The sequence below is a fragment of the Boleophthalmus pectinirostris genome, unplaced genomic scaffold (genome assembly GCF_026225935.1).
Source record: "Boleophthalmus pectinirostris isolate CB_2022bp ecotype Guang Dong unplaced genomic scaffold, ASM2622593v1 HiC_scaffold_6, whole genome shotgun sequence".
In the NCBI taxonomy this organism is placed as follows: Eukaryota; Metazoa; Chordata; class Actinopteri; order Gobiiformes; family Gobiidae; genus Boleophthalmus; species Boleophthalmus pectinirostris.
The window spans coordinates 1,672,387-1,698,022 of NW_026571447.1; the positions used below are offsets into that span (position 1 = coordinate 1,672,387).

Sequence of the window (25,636 nt, forward strand, 5' to 3'; positions counted from 1 at the left end):
GTCTAAACCAGGATTTAACAGGATTTAAGAGGACTAAACCATGCTGCGCGGACATGTCTCCTCCTTTTCTATCAATAATATTTTTAATACGGTTAAGTATCCTCGTCTTTGCTTCTCTACAGCAAATCAAGTAATCCAAAGTATTCAGATTACGTTACTCACTTTAAGTAATTTAATGGATTACGTTACAAACTACATTTTGTGGTATGTAATATGTAATCTGTAGGGGAATACATTTTAAAAGTCACCTTCCCAACACTGAACATAAATGAGAAAAAAGCATAATATGGGCCCTTTACGTGAAACTGTCAAAAAAAAAATTAGGAAAAATAAGTGATAATTCTACAAAAAAGACTCATGATGAAATGCGATCAGAGGCATTAAAAATAGCAGTTTTGATTCAGCGTTGCTCTTCTCCTAATTATAACTTTCCCTCTTCCATAGCCACACCGCCCGGCCGTGGTGAGCCCTCCCCGGATCAGCCCTCCCTCCCCCGGCTCAGCTCCCCCTCCTCCGCCGCTCTCTGGACCAGCGCTGGAGCCATATTGGAGCTGTTTTTCCTTCGGGGGACTATTCCACAGGTGGCCGCCGCGTTGGGACTAACTTTTCTGGGCTAAAACTCACTCAAAACCCAGGTACCAGCTCTGAGATCACGTCCAAACCAGTCCGGTGAGTCCGAGCCGAATAAACACGATTAAACCCGGGGAATTAGCGGTTAATAAGTCCGGCTGCCCACTTCTACTTTTCCCACTGAGGCTAACAGACGCTAACTAAGCAAAACAACACACCAAACATCTCATTTTACTGAATTTAACTTATAACACGCACAAATATAGACTTTAAACGTTGTACTGCTTAAGTTGGATTTCAAAACGAGCAGTTAAAGTGGAGTTATTTGATAAAATTGTAGTTTGAATCTTACGGAGTGGAGTTGACAGTTGGCTAACTTTGGAGCTAGGTTGCTAATGCTAAAAAGTTGGACGCTTGACTGGAAACTCGACTAAAACATACAAAAATCTACGTTTTTTCAGATTATGTGGATTTAACATGTAGGGTGTGCGTTTTGTGTGCATGTTTGGGTTATTTTGATTGCAGAATCAGATCACGCAAAGATACAAAGCTGGTAAAATGTTGTGAAAGTATCTTAAATTACACTTTTTTCCTTGGTTTTGGCCTTGCGCACACCTGAGCCGTACCTGTGTGACCACGTGACTCAGCCCGGCGGCTTGGTGGAAGGGAGCAGGGATCCTGGCACAGTTTGGCACAGTTTAGCACAGAAAAAGGGAAGTTTGTCTCAGCTTGTCTGCGGTGTGAAGGGCAGGGACCACAGCGCTTTCTCTAATGACATTCTCACAGTGTTGAGACAAGCCTAAACTCATGATTACGCACAATAGCTGGGTAGTTGAAGCACTTAAACAACACAGTTTGAAGAAACAGAACTACTATTACTGCGGGAAGGGCTCTCAAATCTGTCCTAAGAGGGTGTTTTCTAGAAATGATATTTTTTAAGTAAATGACATGATTATAATATACGTAATGTAAAGCCAGATGTCGCTAAGTAACATTAAATTATATCCCAATTTATATTTTCAGAGCAGCTAACAAAGAGTTTTAAATGGATACGCCTATTTCAACATCAGTTGTACAATCATTAAATTATATACATGTGTCACTCTACAAAAATATCAAGCTCGGTTTAAGTGTTTATTTAAATTGAAAATGACTTAGTTGTTTATTTTTTGTAGATTTTTTTTGTTGATTATATATATATATATATAAAATATAGTTCTGCGAGTTTTGTGTCAGACATGGAACAATGTCATGATAAATATATATATATATATATATATATATATATATATATATATATATATATATATATATATATATATACATACATATATATATTTCACTAAATATGAATTATTTTATAACAAATAAGCTGGTAATAATCACGTAATAATATTTTTCTTTAATAATAATATTTTTTTATTTTTTTTATTTTTTTTCAGAATCATGGATGACAATATAGTGTCCGTAGACAATGATTTTAAAGTCCTAAAATGTATATATATTTTTAACATAATAGATACTTCTAACACATTTTTCAGGAAATCTCAACATTAGAAGTGAGGAGAGATAAAGTTAACCTCAGGACAGTTTAGGCCAGCAACAAAACTGCTGCTTTTTTTTTTTTTTTTATCCAAGTGTGAGTGCGGAGCAGAGAGGACTGTCCCCACAGACAGAGGACTGTCCCCACAGACAGAGGACTGTCCCCACAGACACAGAACTGTCCCAGAGGACACACACAGCTGTCAGTACCCTATTTTAGCAATCAATGAGGACTTTACTAAAGTATCAGAAAAAGCAATCTTAAAGATACTTTTGAACACTGTTATTGAAAATTGTAATTTTGGTTATGTGGAGCAAGTAAAAAAAAAGAAGAAGAAAATTTGTCCTCTGCATTTGACCCATCTGAGTTAAACTTGTATTTGACCCATCCTTCAGTGTCTGGGTTAAACTTGTATTTGACCCATCCTTCAGTGTCTGGGTTAAACTTGTATTTGACCCATCCTTCAGGGTCTGGGTTAAACTTGTATTTGACCCATCCTTCAGTGTCTGGGTTAAACTTGTATTTGACCCATCCTTCCGTGCCTCTCTGTTGTCAAGTGCATTGGGACCTGTCTCTAGATCTTGAGTTAGTCTCGGTCAGGTCTCAGAACTACCTTAACTTTAAGATTTGACATACTGTGCTTTTGTTTTGGGTTGAACCAGGACCCTCCTTTTTGCTGTGAGGCGACAGTGGTGTAGTAGTATAGTGCTGTATTTGGTTTGTATTGCAGATATTTCAAAATACCACGTGATTTCCTATGACAAGACCAGATTTAGTCAGAACTAAACGTGTTTGACAGTACAGGGTGGAACATAGTTACAACACAATATGGCTTGTCTTGAGTATTCTGGGTGAGTAGAAGAAGTATCCTTCCTACAACCCATCTCTATAGTTTTCAGATTAGGGGAGTACTCGTTTACATTTATTTGAGTAACGTTTGAAACAAATTGTACTTCTCAGAGTATTTTTCTAGCAGCATACTTTTACTTCTAGTTGTATAATATTTTTATTGAAACAACAGTGCTCTTATTTAAGTAAAAGGTGTGGTTCCTCTTCCCACAGGGAGTGAGTCTAAAGTAACAAAAGTTTTATGGGACAATCTGAAATGATTTGAACATTTGTGTTTCTTGCAGCTCCTTCACATCTGATTTAGTTTGTCCCATTGTTGTGCCTGTCCTTTGAAAACACCTGATTTTGTGACTTATTTAAAGTTCTGTCCTTCAGATTACATTAACTCTCTATTATATATCAGATGTTTCAACCCAACAGTTACTCTTTTAAGTAAATTTTACTTGTAGGAGTTTTTTTTTAAATACATTTTTACACGTATGTGAGGAATTTCTTGGAGCACTACTTTGTATTTCTAGTAATATTATTTTGAAGTAAGTCTTAGTCTTACTCGTACACTTTTTGGCATCTCTTTCCCCTGGTGATAGTTTAAAGAAAATGTGTTACTTGTGGTAAAAAAAAAAAACTCGTTTGAAAGGTGATATGATATGTTTCCTTTGAACCTGCTCTAGATTCTTATCTGTACCTTTGCAGATTTGACTCTGAGGTGAAATCAAACTCCGTGGTTGTGTTTACCTGCTGTAGTTCACTGTGATGTCATCGGTCACATGACGTTGAGCTGCATCACATGTTCAGATTCCAGTGTCTCCGGTGCAGTCTCAGGTTTAAGCTCATTATCTTTCTCCAAAGTGCCGATTACAAAGCTATTCCTGTTCACCATGGAAAGAGTGGAGAGAGCTGTCTGCTCTTAGCTTTCTGTCTTGGTTTGGTGGGCTAGTTGCCTGTGGTCAATATTTACCAGAGCTGTGCATCAGTTAAGTGGCAGTTTGCAAAATAAAATAAATACATGAAGTAATCGTGCTGAGTTCTAAAACTATGTCATCAACACTGAAAAGTCCAGCCAAAATGCAAGGACAGTTTACAAAAGAAAGGACTTTTTAAACCTTCAGTTTAAACCTTCATTTCACAAAATACGTCTGATTTATGATTTATGTTTATCATAAGTAGCTTATGCAATATAGACAAGTTTTTGTTTATGGCATGGTTGCTAGGTAATTGTTAATTATTAGTCTTATCTCTGTTGCCTTTAAAAGGATAGACTTCATGAAAACGAAACACTTGCATATAATGATATTAACTATGTTTTGATGAAATAATGTTGCCAGGCAAATCCAGAATAATATCTCTCTATGACACTAAGGAATCGACTTGATACTCTGTACTGATTCTGATACTATAATGATAATAAAAACACTTTCTTTAGACAATAGAATATGATTTTCAATATTTAATAGAAGTACTTTCTTTTCTCTTCCATGGGTTTTATATGTGTAATGTGTAATGGTCAGTGGTGCAGTAGGTTCTTGTTGGTTCATACTATACATACTAGACTGTGTGCTCTTCTGATTTTTCTGATCCACAACAACATTATTCTAAAGATTTTCAGGAAAGGTTCATTTCTGTCCTGTCAGTGGCACTTTTTTGTAGTGATACCAGCTCAAATGAGGATCTACTTTCTTTCGATTGTAGTTTATTGGTTAGTATTTCTCCATCTCATAATAATAATAATGGATTCACAAGAGAACAGCAGAGTTACCAATTGTAATAACTTTTAGAGGAAAAATTTTTACACATTTAAAGATTTTAGGTTTTGTGTTTTTGTACCTTGTGTTTTTACTTAAACCCAGAGACATGATTGTAACAGAGATGTGGTTAAAAGAAGGGTTTGTAATGACTGGGCAATGACCATGTAATGACAAAATTGTTGAGAAAAGAGTGAGAGCATTTCCAAAGCTACTGCTGTTGCTACTGTTTTTTCTTTGTTTATCAGCGCTGGTCTAGGCCTGGTTTAGGCCTGGTCTGTGTCTGGTTTTGACCTGGTTTAGAACTTTTTGTTTTGTCTTGAGTGAGTTCTGAGTTCCTCAGCTGCAGTGAATCTTGCTTGAAGTTTCAAAGCCAAACGTTTGTTTTGAGATGATTGCAGATTTAGAGGTTTATGACTTATAAACATGCTTGAGGCCACAGACCACATGCAAATAGAACTGTGAATACATTAATAACTGTTTAATTCCAACCACAATGAGGAAATGCCATCTGCCCCATGATAGGATCATGCAACTTCAACCTGAGCTTTATTTCAACACAGTCTGACCAGAAACAACTGACTTAGCTGAACTACAAGTGAGCTGATGTGTGCTGTTAAACAAGTCTCTCACATTTTAAATTACAGGCACAATCATTAGCATTAAGCAACACATTTTCAGTGACTCACTCTCACCTTTTAGTTGCAAATCAAACTCCTAAACAGGACCATGAAAACTCGCACTGATCACAGGCTCCTAAAAATGTACTGTAGTTTTTGGTATCGTGTCCAATGTGTCACAAACTGCTGAACATTCCATCATAGACATCCATGTAGAACACTGGCAGGATCAGGCCTCTGCTCTGAAGCAGATGAGCGGTGCTTTTGGCTGTGGAGCAGGCCGAGTGCAAAGCAGTGTTTCACTTGTGTGAGTCTGGGAGACACTTTCTCTTCCTCTTTTCTCTGAGGTACTTTGAGTTTCAGCCACTCTGTTCACTACGCTGTGTCAAGTGAACATCACACATGCTTTTGTCTCATTTGCTTCTGTCTACATCCTCTGGAGTTTAAGGAACATCATTTGACAGCTTGTCATGTTTTTTCTGTTTATTACTTAGTATTTATCAGAGTTTTATATCAGTGCCAGCTTGTGAAGAAAATTAGAGAAGTAATGGTGAGTTCTAAAAGGAATCTTTCTATACTTTGTAGTGACATCATGCTGAGGGTGTTTTATGTGTTTGTGAGTGTGTGTGTGTGTGTGCGCGTGTGTGCGTGCGTGTGCGTGCGCGTGTGCGTGTGTGTGTGTGTTTGTATGGTGACACAATGCACACATTAGCAAACACCGCCAAAAAAAAATTAAGATGGTCTGAAAGCTCAAGAAAAAAAATACAAAATGGATTTAGAGAGCACATTTTCAGGAGCCTGTGATCTCAGTGTTCATGGTCCTGTTTAGGAGTGACTGAAAATAATGCTAGATGGTGACTAATGTTATTTGAGAGGAACTCTTGTAACAGCACAGATCATCTCATCTGTTGTAGTTCAGATAAGTCAACTCTTTATAGTCAGATTGTGTTGAAATAAAGCTCAGACTGAAGGTGCAGTGTGTGATCTTTCTGGTGGAGGATCCAGCACCTGCTTTTCTCCAGGGAGATGTTTTGTCTGGAATGTTTCACAGTATCGCATTAAACCTTTCTGTCTTCATAGAGACCAAACCAGACTATGTCACTGGTCAGATCTGTGCCCTCCACAGATCTGACCAGTGACTCCACTCACAATGAGAATGTCTGTTTTTTCAGGTATTTTTGAGCTATAAAACCATTTGGAATTGAGTAAATGTAAAGTCGATCTGTTTAATGTCCCACTGTGGAACATATGAAGCAGAGCAATGACATCTCTATAGAAACAAGAAGGTAAATGACTCCCAATCAAAAAGTTACAAGTGCACCATTAAACTCTTAATCTGAATAACAGCTTCAGACAGAGCAGTGCCTCAGTTAGCATCACAGTCCGGAGAATGTTGATGACATCAGCTGCATCAGTTTATGCATCAGTGCACAGACTTCAAACCAAATGCAAAGTCATTTTCTGCACAAGAACAGTGTTTGTGGTGCAGCCTGTGAAGCAGCCTTCTATGTGCTAATATATAAATCCATCTAATTGATTGTCAAATCACTTTTGTAAATTACATTATGGTTGCTAGGTAACAGTGGCTGAGGTTACATGCCCACTCAATATGTGATTATGAAAAGAGTTTTGGAGTTGTAAAACTATTCCAGTCCCATGTTTATCAAAGTCCTGGAGTTGTTAGTGATCGTATTCCCTGTAAACTCAGATCACATGACTCCCACAGGCTTTGTCATGGCTCATGGGGACAACAGCTGTATGTGCACCGTCTCCTTCTCATTTGAATCAGCTTAAAGTCCACATCACATTATAATGATGTGACCAAAGCCAGATAGAATGTTTGACACACACATGTGCTGCTCATGTCCACATACTACTAAGATCATCAACACCAAAAGTGTCAAACTACAGATTCTTAAATACAGGCCTCATATTGATACTCTATACAATATTCAATATACTGTGCTTCCCTAACCCTGTGTGCTCTTTTGAACACATGAATGAGTAAAAATGTAAAGAGTGTTTTATGGTTGTATCCTCCAGAAGCACATTATTATCACATTATTATCTGTGTCAGATAAATAGATTTATTTTCACAAAACTAAAAAGTTCTGTTAAAGTAAGGATCACACATTTAGACAAATGTGTGGGTCTGACTGTGATTTTGAACTGGGGCCACAGTAGTGGATCGTGTTTGTTCACTGATCTGAAGGTTGCTGGTTTGAATCCCGCTCCTGACATAAGTGGTCACACTAACCCACAGGTTGGCAGTGTGATTGTCTGTGTACACTGGTGTGTGAATGTGTGTGTGAGTGGAAAGTGCTTTGAGAGCCTTGAAGGAGGGAAGTGCTCTACAGAAATGTGTCTGTTTACCATTTAAATGCAAAATATCAGTATCACAAATATCTGGTATCAGCCACAGTAGCAGGCTTGAAAAATCCATATTTCTAATGCCAATCCCCAATCAAATATAGTCATGTTAACTAGGGGTGTGCAAAAATATCAAAATATCGATATATCGTATCGTTTAATGTAATGATACAGTATCGATATCATGGGCTGCTGTATCGATATATCGCCAAGTCTATTTTTTGGTTTATTTTACTCAATTATTTTGTTACAACTACAGTTTTGTTGCTTGTTTAGAGGAAAAAAAACTCATTTATGCAACGCATTTGACATTTTCACTGTTTTCAGGATTAAAATGTTTGTGTTTCATATGAACTTTGCACAAAAAGTGGTTTCACAAAGACTTTTAGTGTCACAGCCATGAATTGGCTATTATTTTTTATTGAACTGTACTGAATTGATTTGAAATATATCGTATCAAACTGAAAAAGCACTGTATCGAGGTGTGTATCGTATCGTGGCCCATGTATCGAGGTGTGTATCGTATCGTGGCCTATGTATCGAGGTGTGTATCGTATCGGCTAGGGATGGGCATGATTAGTCGATTAATCGATAATTGATCATGAAGAATTTCATCGATTACGTTCATTTTAATTGACAAACCGAATGTAGGTTGCTGTGTGTAGCGTAGGGAGATCAAACAGGTCTGTACATGTGTCTCATCAGAAGGAGCGAGACACAAACAGTGGGTCAGTCTGCAACGTACCAAAGCTCAAATGTGTATTTAACGATGACTTGTACAAGAAATTCTACGCTTTCCCTTCCGGTTGGGACAAGTGTGAGTCCATGTGCACAGTGTCCAAAGCAGGAACATATGTTTCTGTGTCCAGTGGGAAAAAGTTTTACCAGGTGAGAGTCGCGCAGTGTCGATGACGAGTCCCCACCTCCCTCCCCCCGTACGCTGTCCTGGTTTTAACAAACGCAAATCTGGTCACACTAACCTATATTCACCTGAGTCATGTCTTTTAATCCGACAGAAGTTGAACCACATCAGCGACACAAGAGCTGGAGTTTTATCTTCGCTTAGTTTATGCAAATTAGCAATGCGGTTTTAAGTTTTGTTTCTGTGAGAGTTGAACAAAACTGAATTAAACACATTATAATGTCAAACAGCTGATGTGGCTCTAGAGTCGTTACGGTTTATATGTAAAGTTGAATTTATTTATGCAGATTAGTAGTGCAGATAGTAATAATAATGATGATCATTTTAATATAAAAATGTTAATGATTAATCCATAATCGATCGTTAATTCTTCCGACGATCGATTAAGAAAATTTCATCAAATGCCCATCCCTAGTATCGGCAGCCTCATAACAATACCCAGCCCTAATGTTAACGATGTTTAATGAAATGAGTATCTAAACTGTCAAATGCACTTAGAATGCAGAAGCTCCTGAAGCTTTCTCATGACCCCCACAGGTGAGTTAGAGCCATGTGGATTAAAAAGATTTTCCATCTGTGTGTGGACTGTTGTGCTGACCACATTTTGAATGGACACAATTAGCCAGAAAGCCTGACATTTTGAAGTACCATAACTGTGAACTCTGTAGATGTGAACATGTTCTGAAACGTGACTCTTGCACTAGTTGGTCAGTTCAGATTTCAGTCTTTTTGTCGATTCTTCTGGATGTGTTTAACTTTGTGTAGAATCCTATTATTAAAACAAAAATCTCAAATGTAATCACAGTGTTTGTCCAAAAAATCACAATTGGACATTTTCCCCAAACAGTTGAGCCCTAGTTTGGTGTGAAAATGTGCTGTTAGAGAAATAAACCTGTTTGAGTAAGTGCTGCTGCTGCTGCTGTGACATTGAACACAGGACATGTGCTTTCATGGTTAGAGCCACAAAAGTGAAAAAGCCTGTTTGTCTAAATCTAATCCTTGTGTGTCAGATGCCCTCCCTGTGAGTGTGCCTGCAGCCTAGTGTCAGAGGAAGAGCAGAGATAAGAGTAGGACAGTCATCAGAGTATCTGCTGTATCAGGGAGGAGTCCAGTCCAGATCCTGGTTTAGTCCCAGTTTAGTCCCAGAGGAGACTTCAGTCCAGCGCCTTCCTCTCGAGTGATATATCTGCTTCATGTTGTTAATGATACACTGTGTAACTTTTCTGATGTAGGGAATGACACCTGTTTGTCTCCATGGAGATGTTATTGCCTGGAGTGCTCATTACACCTGGCCATGTTAGAGGTTAGATCTGTGGAGAGATGAACCTGCTTATAGATAGAATGTATGTTTTTCTCCATTTACAGCACACACATTGTCCATGTTTACATGATGTATTTTAATTCTGAATGAATAGTTCTAAATTAAATAGTTTGGAAATAAAATATTTTCCTTTGAGTTTACATGGAAATAATAATTTGGAATTGAGGTTTATGTGTAAAACACGTTAAATTACCTTTAGGGTTCTGATTGGACAGAGACACGAACGTATTTATGTCGACCAGAAGAACACACACTTCAGCTGCTACCGGCTTTTCTGTCATCTTGGTTTGTCGTTACTCCACGGACACAAACATGATCCAAACTTTTTCCGCAGTGGTTATGATAATTGTGCAGCAGCTGGAGAATTCTCTTATTACACTTTACGTCTGTCAGGAGGAGAAGGGAGGAAGAAGATAAACTGAGTGTGAGGCTGCTCTACCTCAGCCCACTCCCACATCCCGCTCACAAATCCAAAGAGACGTGGATGAAAGTCCGAACACAGGACTGGTCAGAAAGACGACCCAATGAGCATGCGCCGAACTACTGACATTATTTTTAACAAGAATAAACGTTTACATGATCCAGGAAGAAATTCATTCAGCTTTAAACTCGGAATAAACCCACTTACTTCAGAATTAAGTTTAATTCTGAATAATCATTATCACATGTCACATCTTTTACATGGTCTTTTTAAAGCGTAATTCATTTTTATTCAGAATTAAATTATTTTTATTGGGAATTAACCTATGATAGATTATACCTCTCATTTCTCTAAAACAGAATTCATATAATACTATTTTAAGACTTGACTAAAAATCAGATCTAGTCCTTTATAAAACACAATAGTTCTGATTTGACAACTAAAGCCAGTTTAAAAAAGGTTTCAAGTGTCTGAAAAATGCCTTCGTTGTGCTTAAACCATCTGTGCATTTTGGAGTTTTCCGTGCTGATGACATCGCTCTGAGTTCTTTAACAGAAACCCTCGGTCTATTTTCTGTATTTCTGTACTGTACTCCTGTAGATACTAAGTCAGAATAAATTAGAAATGTATGAATGTGTCAAATGCTTATTAACCTTCAGCTGGTTCATCATGTCATACGGTTTGTACGAATACTCATTTCTGAAACAGTTGTGTGACTTTAATCAGGCCTTAGTAAATGTGAACGTCGAGGTCAAATGGATCATTATATGGTCCTAACTCAGAAGTATTTTGCATTTCAATGACTTCACTCATGATTTACTGTTCGGATCTGCATATGTGTATGCTTCCAGCCCATATGTTATGTATGGAATATTGTATAGAGTCAGAGCAGAGGCTAGTTAACCAGAGTTAGATCTGTCCCACTTTCTGTGAGGGCTTTAAACGTCACATGAGACACTTCAAACGAGCTCACAGACTCATGGTGGAATGGGATAAATGGCTGTATTTTTAGGTGTGATTAGGAATGAATGCTGGTATTGATGGACTGTGTAGTGTCAGAGACTAGAGGAATACCAATCCAAAACAAATGGACGTAATTAGCAAATCTCAAACATGGACATTTTTGAAATACCAGCATTTCTCATTTTTGCATAAAAACTGCTAACCCTGTAGTTTAGATCTGTACCAACGTTCTGAAATGTTCCTGTGTCAGATGCCCTCCCCGTGTGTCAGGTGCCCTCCCTGTGTGTCAGGTGCCCTCCCTGTGTGTGTGTCAGATGCCCTCCCCGTGTGTCAGGTGCCCTCCCTGTGTGTGTGTCAGGTGCCCTCCCTGTGTGTGTGTCAGGTGCCCTCCCCGTGTGTGTGTCAGGTGCCCTCCCTGTGTGTGTGTCAGGTGCCCTCCCGTGTGTGTGTCAGGTGCCCTCCCCGTGTGTGTCAGGTGCCCTCCCTGTGTCTCCATGGAGTGTTATTCTGCATAATCACTGTAACCGGGTAGTTAAGATGTGTTTACATTAGGGGTGGCACGCTTCATGAAAAAAAACGAACCATTGGGTTTGCTTGTCACTGTTCGGGACGTGTGTGTACTGTACAGTTTCCACAGTTCCCAGCTTGTGCATCCTAGCCTCGTGCCGTATGTGACCTGTTTCACTTTAGCGTAAAAGAAGGTGTGGAGGGTGGGTGCTGCGCATCACATGTACAAATGGCAAGTAGGAGAGAAGAGGGCTGCCTGGAGATGGAGGATGCGCCCATGTCATTACCTCTTGAAACCACAGCCACGTGTCGGCGTGAGGGCTGCTCCACCAGCAGCTGCAGCAGGACGTACACGCACAGCGCTGGCTCTGTGTTTGTTAATGGTAAAGCCGATCAATTTGACTGGGCATGTTTAGCCATGCAGTGGAGTCAGGTGCTAAGGGCCTTGCATGTGTATTTCTCCTTACGCAAGCGTAAAAACTGCAACTTGTGGACGCGCAACTTTTAGAATGCATGGAAAGTGAATGAGGGTGGCTCCACTGCTGGCGCTAGACGCTAGAGATGCGCGGATTGTGGTTACAACCGCGGTATCCGCGGTTAATCCGCGGGTCGGGCGGATGACGTGATGAAAAATTATATTTTAATTAAATTCAGGCGGATGGCGTTTTAACTACTAAAAAAAAAAAAAAAAAAAGTTATTGTTAGTATTGTTACCTACATCTGAAAAGACGAGTCTCATTGTCTATGCTTGTAGTATGAAGTGTACGTCATATCCTTAAAGGTTGTATAGAGGATTTTCCAAGGAACGAGAAATCCAGCGACTGTTTGTCCTTTTTCAAATGTTGCGCATGCGTGAAACCACCCCCCTCCCCTACAGCTCCCTACGTAGAAACGCCTCCTCCCGCCTCCTCTTTACGCCAGAAACAGGTTTGTTTACAGCCGGTGAGCTGCACATGACTTGTAAACAACTAACTACAGTGTTGGTTAGGCAAGACGGAGAAGTGAGGAGCGGGGGGAGCGGGTGCGGACATTTCGTTCACGGACGAGAAGTGAGGAGCAGGGAGAAGAGCGGAGCAGGGAGAGAGGAGAGGAGAGGGGAGCGGTGCGCGGAGATTCCGTGCCCGGAGAAGTGAGGAGCAGGGGGAAGAGCAGAACGGGCAGCGGGGACAGGATCAGGAAAGGGGTGCAGAGAAGGTTGTGCGGAGATTCAGTGCGAATGAACTAGCTACAACACGCAGCAGCAAGCGGACTCTTTCTTTGCCTTGAAAATTACGTTTTCAGACATAGGATATCGATTCGTGTCCTGAAAAACGTTTGACTAGCTCTTGGAAATAAAGTAATTTTCATAATAAGCAGAAACCTGTCCAGGAGTAATTTGGCGACCAATGCGTCAGTCTTTAGACCCTGCGTCTGCTTCAGTTGCGCCATCGCTGGAATGAATCTTCAAGAATCACCTTAGTTTGGCTTCGCTGCTTTTCCCCTTGTCTTCTTCTTTCAGCGACCTCAAAAAACTTTCTTTTGCGGCTAACTGCTCCTGGATTCTTGTCGCCATTGCAAAAACTTTGTGCTAACTGCGAGGAAATATAGGTAAAAAAAAGCCGCTAAGAACTGTTGCGTTGGTGGAGTAAACAGCGTCTGTGCGTCTTGCGTCTGTGGACTGCATGACAGGCGTACGTAAACCACTACCGGCGGCGCGCAGGCAAGTCAGTTACACTAGAAACGTAGGGAGATTGATTGACAGCCTGTCAGCTCACAGATAACGAGGCAATGTCGTTATCTATTGGCAAATGTTTAGCCCCACCACGTCCAGAGTTATGAATTTTTATTCTCTTTTTTTTTGTCATCATAATTACAAGGCTACTGCACCTCTATAATGCTATCATTGACAATTTGAAACAAAAAAAAAATCCTCCATACAACCTTAAGCCCTTATAGGATATGACTTATTGTTTTTTAATAAACCTCAACCTTTTATTATTGTCTTGTGTGCCTATCGTCTACCATACAGCCTCAACAACTATTGCAGCTAATAATAATAATAATATTAATATAATAATGATTATAATAACAACACATAATTAGCCTAATACTGTTAAAGAAAAACGTGTTTGATAGCATGTCTGCTGTGTATGACTCCACCGCGTTAAAATATTTCTCAAATGGCAGTGCCCCCCCTGCTGGTGACCCTTGCCCCTCCAGTAGATGTGCTCTGACGCCGACTCTGACAATTAAGAATGCGAACATACACGCTGAGCGAATTTTGTAATGAATGAGCTATAGTTTGCATTTTTATCGAGGCTCCTTAGTTTGTTTGCTGTATGATTGTGCTAAAATCTAAAATCAATCGGCGGATGGCGGGCGGGTGCGGTTTTGAAAACCTTCGGTGCAAAATGGATAGCGGGCGGATGATGAGTTTTGTGTCGCGGTTGCGGATGAAAAAATAGCCCATCCGCGCATCTCTACTAGATGCGCGTATGGAGCAGCACCTCCTGTGTGCTTAGATTTCAGAAAATAGGCTCCATCCTATTTTCTGACGCTCTACGCAAGCATAGGCGTGTGTCCTCATCAAAATACACAGAGAGCATGAATCTTTGGTAGTATTTGTGAGTTTTACCATCAGCACATCATGCTCCTGGGGCAGTTCTGTGTTGTGTGAAAAAGCCCAGCTCCAGAAATACTGTTAGTAAGTGCTTTAAAATTAACTTTTGAAATCCTTGTGTTTGCCGTGATCAGCCTGTACAGAAGGTAAATACAAGTCTGTTCAGCTGTTAGTTTCACTGTGGACCTGATACAAGCGACTAAATGCAGCCAGTCAAGTTTGATCGTCACACAGAGCCCTGCGTGTGTACGTGCTGCTGCAGCTGCCGGTGGAGCCATCTTTGCATAGACGCATGGCTGTGTTTTCGTGAGGTTATGTGTGTAACCGCTGACGTGTGCAGTGGAACCAGGTCCTTAACCTTGCAGTCAAGAGCACAATCTCACTAAACCAACTAAACCCGACTCCCGCACCGAACCAAAAACCATGACCTAAAACTGCAATACGAACTGAAGAGTGAATTTTGTGAACCATGCCACCCCTAATACACATGTTCAGAAATGCGACTCTTGTATTAGTTTGTCGAGTTTAAAATGTGACCTTTGAACAGAATCCTTTTATTCAACATAAATGATAAATCTTATGGCATTTAACATATGTAGTTCTATGTACAAGAACTGGTGTTTTTCAAGGAATGTAAAAAAACATGTAGTTCAATAAATGTTAGAGACATAAATTCCATAGTGTGGAACATTCCAGGCAATGCAACTATGAATCCCCCATTGAAAAAATTCAATAGGTGTACCCCTGTGAGACAGTATTTTGACTCCGGGTTGAACATACCACTATAGTAAAGTGACCCCCCCATAGAATTTTGACTCCCCTTACTTTTTTCTTTAGTAGTTACTTATCTGATCATTATTTCTCATGTAATTGACTTTTATTATATATTGCTACATATTCATTTTCTTTGAAGGTATTTTAAGGAATGTTTTGATGGAGAACGACTTGGTATTTTGTGTAAATGTAACATATTGTTAAAATTGCATGTACATAGCAATCTTGTGACTTTTTATATTGTATTTTACATTGTTATGGTTTTTAGTTTGCTCTGTTCAGATAATCCTTAATCAGAATGTTAAGTTAGGCAATAGTTTGTAAGGATAATGATCTTGAATTTAGTCATGTGGTGTTATAATAAACATATTGGAGGGTCAGATTACTATAGTCATAGGTTTCCCCTATTTAATTACTCAATTAACCAGCCCTGTCTATTTTAACAAGATTCCAACTCATTAGACATCACTTTGATTGCATAACTAATTAATAACTACGTATCTCATTTTCAGTAAAATATGTGTTTAAACAACCAAGTCATTTTTAACATTCAAAAGTTACAATCGACATAAAAAATGCATCTGCATCTGCACTTTTAAATATGTTTTAATTTGCAGATATAGTATTAATATTCAAAGTTTTTCTATAGAATTCAAGTTCTTTATTAATAAAATATACATTAATAACTAACTAAACCAATAAATATAGAATATTTTCATAGGGGGGTTAATATTCTGACCCCAGGGTCAAAATCCTACACCACACCCTTAGTAGAACCAGAGGACTGAAGTGGATCTGACATTTCTCAGATCTTTGGGGTTAAAGGTCACTTGTGTGTCTGTTTCCATGGAGATATTAGTGCTGTACTAGAGTATAATGACCAGACTGTGTAAAGGGAGAGTGATGTCACCTGTAGGATTTGTCAAATGAGCCTGCAGTTATTCCATACTGGAACTGGCCATACTGTTCCATACTGAGAATAGGAATGATTTAAAATAAAACCCCCAGGATCATGTAGAGCGGGTTAATGTGAACATTTAAAGACCAAAATGACGAGGCTCACAGCAGCAGCTACAGAGAGACAGAGAGAGGTTTTTCAATAGAAAGTGAGAGTCGATAGAGCCAGAAGCACGCCCACTTCTTTTTTGGAATATGGCGGCTAGCGGGCCAGCTACGGTCCTTATATTGTCTATAATAATAACGCAGTATGGCATCAAACCTGGATATCTCCACTGAGACAGGCCGGTGTCCAACAGGCCAAGTCAGGTCAGATCTGTGGAGACTGGAGAACTCGCTCATTCACAGTAATGCATGGTTTTTAAGGTATTTTTGAGCTGTAAAATTGGCTATTGTAATGAATGCTAAATAGAAAAGTTTAATGCCATATTGCTGAACATTCAAAGTAAAGCAGTAACAGGGAGATGGTCAGGTGGTGTACCTTCCACCAGAATGACATAGTGCAGCTTTAATTTCATTTGTCTTGTGTTGTCTTAATGCAGTTGGAACAGTCCACCTTCTCTTCTCCAGACTCCAGAGTGTTTAAACATAAAGCTGGGCTCATCTACACCTGTGGAGCACACCTGAGTCTGTGAGCTCCTCTCTCATTACACTTATTACACTCGTTACCCACAGCTCTCATTTACTCTGCCTCTGCATTCAGCTCACTGTAGTCCTGGCCGTAGGAAGGAAAGATTCTGTACTGTCAATGGGACTTTTCTAGTGTCAATACCTGTGTACATTAAGTATCTAGTTTCGATACTAGTTCTGTTGATCTATTTGAATTTTGATACTTCAGCGACCCTAGTATCTTTACTACCTGAAAGAAGAGAAGACATGGACTGCTCAGTGAATACAGGAACCACATGCGCCCTGTGCACACAACAAACTTGAACCTAATTTAACATTCTCCTGGACCAGTGTTTCACTCCTGCCCTTCTATTATTGAGTGAAACTGAAGAGCAGTGACATCACACATTTAAACAGATGAAGACTTCTCCTGCTTCACCTCCTCCTTCTTCTCCTCCCACCCAGATGGAGCAGAGGAGAGGTCAGAGGGTCAGATGGAGGAGAGGAGAGGGTCAGATGGAGAGAGAGAGGTCAGAGGGTCAGATGGAGGAGAGGAGAGGGTCAGATGGAGCAGAGGAGAGGGTCAGAGGAGAGAGGGTCAGATGGAGCAGAGGAGAGGGTCAGATGGAGCAGAGGAGAGGGTCAGATGGAGCAGAGGAGAGGGTCAGATGGAGCAGAGGAGAGGGTCAGATGGAGCAGAGGAGAGGGTCAGATGGAGCAGAGGAGAGGGTCAGATGGAGCAGAGGAGAGGGTCAGATGGAGCAGAGGAGAGGGTCAGATGGAGCGGAGGAGAGGGTCAGATGGAGCAGAGGAGTTAAATAATGTGCCAGTGGAGGTGTTTAGTTGTGTGTTGGAACATTATAATGACTCATAATTACAGTTTTTCACTTGACAAGATTCAACTGCCAAACTGTCAGAAACAACTGCCTCCTGTCGAGCACAAACTCAAGTGATGTCAGCTGTTGTACTGGAACAAACTCTGCTACTGTCTGCTCCTCTGTCTCTGCTCCTCTGTTTCTGCTCCTCTTCTCGTCTGTACAGTAAATCTCTTATCTGGTCTTAACCCTGGACTTTCCTGCTCTGACCTCAGACCAGTTTAAACACTTTGTGGTTTTCCTGTTTCATAATTTACTATCATTATGTTCTGACTGTGCTTAGCTATAAAAGCACTGTCTTCAGTCTCCCACGCACTGCTCTGCTCCTCGTTGATCCTGGTTTTCCTCCTGGTTTTCCTCATGGTTTTCCTCCTGGTTTGGTCCTGGTTTTGTCCTGGTTTTCCTCCTGGTTTTCCTCATGGTTTTCCTCCTGGTTTGGTCCTGGTTTTGTCCTGGTTTGGTCCAGTAACTCCAGTAACACATGGAGCGTGCACGACGTGTCTAGGAGCATGCACATGTCTAGGAGACCTCAGTGAAGTCGGCCCCCATCAAACGCACACCTACACGAAACTATGTCAATCGTTTGTGTTCCGTTTGACGTCATCCAGCCCCTCAGAATGTGAAACAGCCTCAAAATAGGTAGAAAATTATATGAAACCTTTGTATTTTGTCTCGCTGTTTTGTGGTATGTATTATTATATAAAATATGAATCAAAATCAAGTTCCTAAAGACTGATCCAGACTTTTCCACAGCCTCAGATCATTTCTCTTCACTAGTTTTGTGGAGTTTTGTTAAAGTTGCTGCCGTCAACTGAGCGGAAATCACATTATATAATTTCAGCAAAAATAATAATGAATCATTTTAGAAATATACTCGCACAAATGAAAACAGTCACAGCACAAACCAAATACAAACAATTCTGCTGTTTTGAGGCTGTTTCACATTTTGAGGGTCTGGACAACATCATCACCACAAATAAAACTGTTCATATGTCAATCACACAAACCAAACTTTTTTCAGCACAAGTGAAGCACAAACGATTGACTCCATTTTGTGTGGTTTTAGAGCATTTTGAAGCTTCCTGGAGGCTGCTGACCACAAATTCACCTATAAAAGTATCTCCAAAACTAAAGTATCACAAATGAAACTTTTTTCAGCACAAACGACTGACATCAGTTTTTGTGTATGTGTGAGTTTGATGGGGGGCCAACTTCAGGCAGGTGTCTAGGAGTGCGCACGTGTCTAGGAGTGTGCACGTCCGTACCATTAGCTGTAATCAGTGTGTTTATTTTGCTGTTGGTGCTCTGGGCTGTGGTCCATTCCCACAGCCCTTTGCCTCTGCAGCTCGTCCTGATTATCTCTCAATGTTTGATTTTTCACACTTCTGGTTCAAACGAGTTTTTATACACCAAACTCGGAGTCTAAGCGTGCACGTCACATTAGAATATTCTTTTTAACACAAGTGTGCCTCTGAAATCCTGCTCCGTGCCTCATCCGCAATCAGAGGAGTTCATTTTAATGGGACGCTCTCACTGCTTTGGGCTGCTGGCCACTTCACCGTTCAGACTCATTACTGACAAGTGAAAAACAAAATGATTCACAACTGATAGGATTTTTGTTGTTTTTGTTATGGAGTCCTTGTTTTTGCTATTATATTCACACAGATCTCAAACATAACATACATTTTACATTTCTGACTGTAAAAATATCAGATTATTTCCATCTGGAAAGAAAGTATAATGTTGATACAGTTTTTGTACTTTTTTTTAAGTGGACCTATGGTGCAAACTGGACTTTTCAGAGCTTTTAACCACATTCTCGTAGTTTCTTCTCATTGACCCTCTGAAGTTGTATTTGGAGTGATTCTTGTGTGTTTCAGTCATCTTTATTCTCCTGTGTTTAAGACGTCATTTTGCAGATCTCCCTTCATTTTCAGCTGCACTGGTACACGCCCACTGTGACGTCCACACTTCCTTCTCCAGTCTGATGTTCTTAATCGGTGATACTTGTAGGATTGGGCAGCGTTGTGTCATCATTTTGGTCCAAATGTAAAAAAAAAAATGCTCTGGTCTAGTGTGATGTGCAGCTATCCACAGGAGGGGCCCACAGCCTGGTATAGTCTTGGTATAGTCTTGGTTTAGTCTTGGTTTAGTCTTGGTTTAGTCTTGGTTATAGTCTTGGTTTAGTCTTGGTTTAGTCTTGGTTTAGTCTTGGTTTAGTCTTGGTTTAGTCTTGGTTTAGTCCTGGTTCAGTCCATGCGGCACTTTGTAGTCATGACGTTTACAGCCACATCAGCTCCCACTGAACACCAATTTTCTCACACAGAATCAGTTCACTTGTTTCTTTTATTAGAATCATTTTAGGAGAGGAGTTTACTCGAACATGTATAAATGGGGAAAAAAAACACAACTCCAGGTACAGGGGTGTGAAAAAGTGTTTGTCCTCTTACCATTTCAGATCAAGCTAACTTCAATATTAGACAAAGATAAATCACAAGTAAACACAAAATGCAGTTTTAAGTGTCGATTTATTTATTAAGGGAAAAAAGCCATTGAACCTACGTGGCCCATGTGAAAAGGTAATTGCCCCCTAAACCTAAGAACTGGTTGAACCTCCCTATGCAGCAACAACTGAAGTCAAGTGTTTGTGAGTCTTTCACATCTCTGTGGTGGAATTTTTGCCCAGTCTTCTTTGCAGAATTATTTTAAATCAGCCACATCGGGTCTCCAAGCATGAAGCACCTTTTTAAGGTCATACCACAGCATGTCATTTAGGTTCAGGTCAGGTCTGGACTTTGCTTAGCTCACTCCAAAACCCTCATTTATTATTTTTTTAATCCATTCAGAAGTGGACTTGCTGGTGTGCTTTGGATCATTGTCCTGCTGCAGAACCCAAGTGCGCTTCAGTTTGACATCACCACCTGATGGCCGGACATTCTCCTTCAGGATTTGTTGGCAGAGTAGAGTTCATGGTTCCTTCAATCACAGCGTCATCCAGGTCCTGAAGCAGCAAAGCCCTAAACCATGACACCACCACCATGTTTCACTGTTGGAATCATGTTCTTTTTATCAAATGCTGTGTTCATTTTACACCAGATTCACTCCTTCCATATACATTTGATTTGACATGATGTGTTGGGTTCAGTCTGGCCTACTTCACGTTGTCACACAGGTTCTATTTGTGTGATCTCTTGATTTAAAGTTCTGGCAGCATCAGGCCTGGGTGTGGCTCTGAAACTCAAGTCAATTTTCCACAATAATATGATTAATTACAGTTACCTCATCATTTAACAAGAGGGGCTTTTTCACAGTAACAACATTCTTGTGCCTTAATAAAGTTTCAGTTGAAGTGTCAGTTGACTGCTGTGAGCTCTGTGAAACTTTGACCTGTGTAATCTGATCTGATCCTCTGGACTTTGAGAGGTTTGGACTCGTGTTTGTCTGCCGTTTGTCCATGTTCCGTTCGTGCCTCTGTCGTCACCATGAGAAGCGGGAAATCTGAGAAAATCCTCCAAAATCTGAGATGTGGTTCCTACATTTAGTTTTGAAGAAGAACTTGTTTATTTGTGTTTGCTGTGACGTCATTCAGTGTCTCACAACGTTCTCAGAAGATGAAGTTACAAAAAAAGAAGCGAGTGCAATGTGCAAGAAAAAGCGAGTGCAATGTGCCACTTCTAGACACGACTGAGCAACTGAGTCACTGCGAACACGCCGACAATCCAGCGGTCCCAGACAACACCCTCCCTACACGCCACAACTGAACAAAGCCCAGAGTCACCGTGAATGCCACAAACAAACAAAACCACTCACCCATCACACTGTTGTGTTTCTTTTGAAGTCCAGTGCGGTTTATTTGTGAAAAAGGTTCAAAATTAGACCATTTAATTACAGCGCGTGTCTTATAATCCAGAGTGACTAATAGCCCGGAAAATACGGTACATAATTTTGGGTGAATATAACATTTTCAAAACAATAAAAGGAACATGGTGATCTACATATGTGATGTGTTACAGTGAAGTCATATACCCCCTCTTTAATACCCCCTCTCTAATACTCCCTCTCTAATGCCACACAAGCAGGTCACAGCCTTCCCCAAGAAAAGTTCCATACATAGTGCAAGTTACAGAGCTGAATGATTTTGGAAGGATATATAGCTCTCCCAGACTGATGGTATTGTATACGATATTTGGGAATATGTTTTAGATAACCTCACAGAACTTTACAAACATAAAAGATAGAAACTTTTTTTTTCCTTGAAATGCTGACAGTTCCAGCTTTCCGAGCATTATCCTACGTCACGAGCTGCGTGATGATGTCAGGAAAACGAGTGTCCAGTAGGAACTTTGTTTTGGGCCAAATTCATGCACTCCGTCCGTTTTGATTGGTCCAAACTTTGCCGAAGAGTGTAGTGAGTGAAAATGTTCGATGCTCCAAGTGTCTGGGTTCGTAACAATTGAAAAAGTTGCTCTAAGTGCAGAGATTTCTCAAATAAATGGCAAATTATGCATCTTGGTCTGTGTAATTGCACATCTCTTGCTATTTTTATTTTTAGGTTTATTTCAGTCCAAATGTCCAAATCCAAATGTAATAAACCCCAAGGAAAAGCAGGAAGTGATGTGGCTCTGTGTCCTGGACCTGACACCAGCTCTTTCCATGACACCAGGAAAGTCATGGGGCCATCGCACTTTTTTGGTTTTGAGGCAATAAGGAGATTTTGAGTTTACTTACACACTTGATATTTTCCACTTTTGTAGCTAAGGCCCTAAATTTAAGCATTTTTTATGTCCAAGAAGTTTTTGTTTTGTATGAATGAGTATGAATTTCATTTTCAGTTTTTTTTTTTTTTTTTTTTTGTATTTCTGGCCCTGTAGCTTTTATTCCAGTCATATGACACACCTACAGCAGCAGCAGATTGTGAAAGAACAGGTTGTTGTAAAAAAAAGGATGTAGAACACTTCATCAGGGGGTAAAAGGAGGAGTTTTAAATGCAACATTAAGAAAAAAAATAATAATCCAGGCGAGGACAAATGTATTAAAATTGCTCTTAGGTCTGAAAGGGTTAAAAGTGATTCTTTTTCTGTACAGCCGTTACATTTGTAATTTAGATTAATTATGCAATAAAATTTTAAACCTGTCCAAGAGTGTTCAAATTTGAGAGGAAACTGAAATCTGAATTTAAAACTAATTCAAGAATCCAATGCATTTCAGAACATGTTTTAGAGGTGTGAACGACAGGGATTTTTTTTTTTTTTTGCATTTAATCTTGTGGCCTTAGGAGCTCCAGTGCTCTCAGCCCACCTCTTTAATTCAGATACTGCAGTGAATCTTTCTCCTCAACTCCACGTCTTTTGTAATGTTTTCAGCACAGGTTCAGTTCTGCCTTGTGAATGTGACTTTAGCGTTGTCAACCTTTGTGGGCTGAATGTGTCTCCTCTCTGTTCCAGGCGGTGAAGATGGTGGACCGTTTGGCTAACAGCGAGGCAAACTCCAAACGCATCGCCGTGGTGGAGAGCTGCTTCGGCGCCGCAGGTCAGCCGTTAGCCATTCCCGGCCGCGTCCTGATCGGGGAGGGCATCCTGACCAAGCTCTGCCGCAAGAAACCCAAACTGCGCCAGTTCTTCTTGTTCAACGACATCCTGGTCTACGGCAACATCGTCATTCAAAAGAAAAAATACAACAAGCAGCACATCATCCCTCTGGAGTCCGTTACCATAGATACGGCCCCCGACAACGCCGAGTATGATCTGCGGAACGGCTGGCTCATCAAAACGCCAACCAAATCCTTCACGGTCTTCGCCGCCACCGCTACGGAGAAGTCGGAGTGGATGAATCACATCGGGAAGTGCGTGGGCGACTTGCTGCAGAAGAGCGGGAAAGCGCCGACCGGTGAGCACGCGGCAGTCTGGGTCCCCGACTCCGAGGCGTCCATCTGCATGCGCTGCCAGAGGGCAAAGTTCACCGCCGTCAACCGCCGCCACCACTGCAGGAAGTGCGGGTTCGTGGTGTGCGGCCCGTGCTCGGAAAAGCGCCACCTGCTGCCCAGCCAGTCGTCACGGCCGGTGCGAGTCTGCGATTTCTGCTACGACATGCTAACGGCGGCGAACGGGGCGCGACAGATCAGGCAGGACACGTTCAGCAACAACAGCGCCGTGTCGGAGGAAGAGGACGATGAAGACAGCAGCGATTAGTCACAGTGCTGTGGACTTAGACTGTACATAAGTTTAGAATGAGGCGTCCGTTTCAATCTGGAATCATGGATCTAACTTTGCGGGGCTGTACCTGATTTGTACGGTCCTCAAACTGGACTGTCAGAGCTTTTAACCATGTTAGACTTGTTTCTTCTCATTGACCTTCTGAGGTTGTCTTTGGAGTGATTTGTGCATTTTTGACTCATCTTTAATCCTTTATTTTCACAACGGGGTTTTGCTGATCCCCTCCCCTGATGTGCAGTTGTGATGGTGTTTACGGTGACGTCAGCTCCATCGGCCACTACAGTTTTGTAACACAGAAGCCGCCGGCGCACTTGTCTTTTATTTGAACAGTGTGCAGTGGTCCAGAGTACTTCCTCACTTCCCTTCTGCATTGTGAGCATCCTGATGGTTCACCACCATGAGTTAGACAACAACAATGAGTTTCACAACTCTCAGAGATCACAACAGAGTAAAGTTAACATCATCTAGCATGCTAATGAGCACTTCCTCATTCTATGTCAAAAACACTCTTTCTAATTTGATGCAGCCAGTACACAGTGGATTCTTTTGAGCTCGAGCTGCGTGTACTCCACAGATGTGCACTGGGGCATGACACATTTCACTCTAACACACACAGTGACATCAGGAACAGCCCCTTTAACCCTTTTCTTCTTAGATTTGACTCAATTCTTCTTCATTTTCTAATCTAGAATACTAAATACATGTACATAGGTTATAATGAGACGTCCGTTAAAGCTGCACTGTGGAACTTTTCTAGTGGACGGCTTGTCTCAGTGGAGAGTAGGGATGGGCATGATTTGTTGACTAATTGATAAATGATCATTAAGAATTTCGTCGATAATGTTCATTTCTAATTGATAAACTGAACGTAGGTTTCTGTGTGTAGATATGCAGCTGCGTCTCACACAAACACTGGAGTTGTGCCTCAGTCCCACGTTTGGGCTCTGGCTCCTCCTTGGAGACACTGTTCCACTCAGTGAGTGTGTTTACATGCACATGTGTATCCAGGTTTCATTATGGAGCATGTAAACGCAGTATCCCAGATACTGCAACATAAAGAACTGCACTAAACCTGCACATGTCTGATCTCTGAAAACATCACGACACACAGAACACACACTCACCTTCAGCGTCAACATCCTCTGTCACAGAAACAACACTCATATTCCACTGAGTCGGGTCCTTTAGTCCAACAGAAGCTGAACTGGATCAGGGCACAAGAGCTGTTTATTTATTTTTTTCTCCATTTAGTTTATGCAAATGAGTCATGCGACTTTAAGTTTGGTTTCTGTGAGACTTGCACAAATCTGCATTAAACACATGATAATGTCAAACGGGCTGATGTGGCTCTAGAGTGGTGATGTTTATATGTTGTAAAGTTGAGTTTATTTATGCAGATTAATAATAGTAATAATAATGATGATACTTATTACATGAAAATGTTAATGATTAATTGAAAATCAATCATTAATTCTCCCGACGATCGATTAATAAAATTTCATCAAATGCCCATCCCTAATGGAACTTTAACTGAAACGATGCAAAGAGGCGATCCCTCTAACAGTAACAATGTGTGTTCTTTTAATGAATGCAAGCTAGATGTTTAATGTTGTACTGTGGAACATTCCAGGCAGAGCAGTAACATCTCCCCAATGGCAAAGCTTCCCCTAGAATGTCCTGTAGTGCAGCTTTAATATTTAGAATCCTGGCTCTAACTGAACCTGTTTTTGTTTTACACAATGATGTGGATTTGTTTTCATTTTTATTTTCAGAAACTTCTAA

The 25,636-nt window shown here is 40.6% G+C and overlaps 1 protein-coding gene across 2 annotated transcripts; it reads left to right on the forward strand.

Moving 5' to 3' along the window:
* Positions 1 to 529: 529 nt before the first annotated feature.
* On the forward strand, positions 530 to 25,364 carry plekhf2 (pleckstrin homology domain containing, family F (with FYVE domain) member 2). Of its 2 annotated transcripts, none has more exons than XM_020933936.2 (2): positions 530 to 669; positions 23,087 to 25,364. In XM_020933936.2, the coding sequence occupies exon 2, from the start codon at positions 23,096 to 23,098 to the stop codon at positions 23,828 to 23,830; it is 735 nt and encodes a 244-aa protein (XP_020789595.1). In that variant the 5' UTR covers positions 530 to 669; positions 23,087 to 23,095; the 3' UTR covers positions 23,831 to 25,364. The 2 variants fall into 2 exon arrangements, with proteins under 2 accessions (XP_020789595.1, XP_055020027.1); XM_055164052.1 differs by lacking the exon at positions 530 to 669 and adding an exon at positions 2,893 to 2,964.
* Positions 25,365 to 25,636: the final 272 nt, after the last annotated feature.

What these genes read in the sequence shown, in the direction of transcription:
- plekhf2 (XM_020933936.2), top strand. Translation starts at nt 23,096, where the DNA reads ATGGTGGACCGTTTGGCTAACAGCGAGGCAAACTCCAAACGCATCGCC.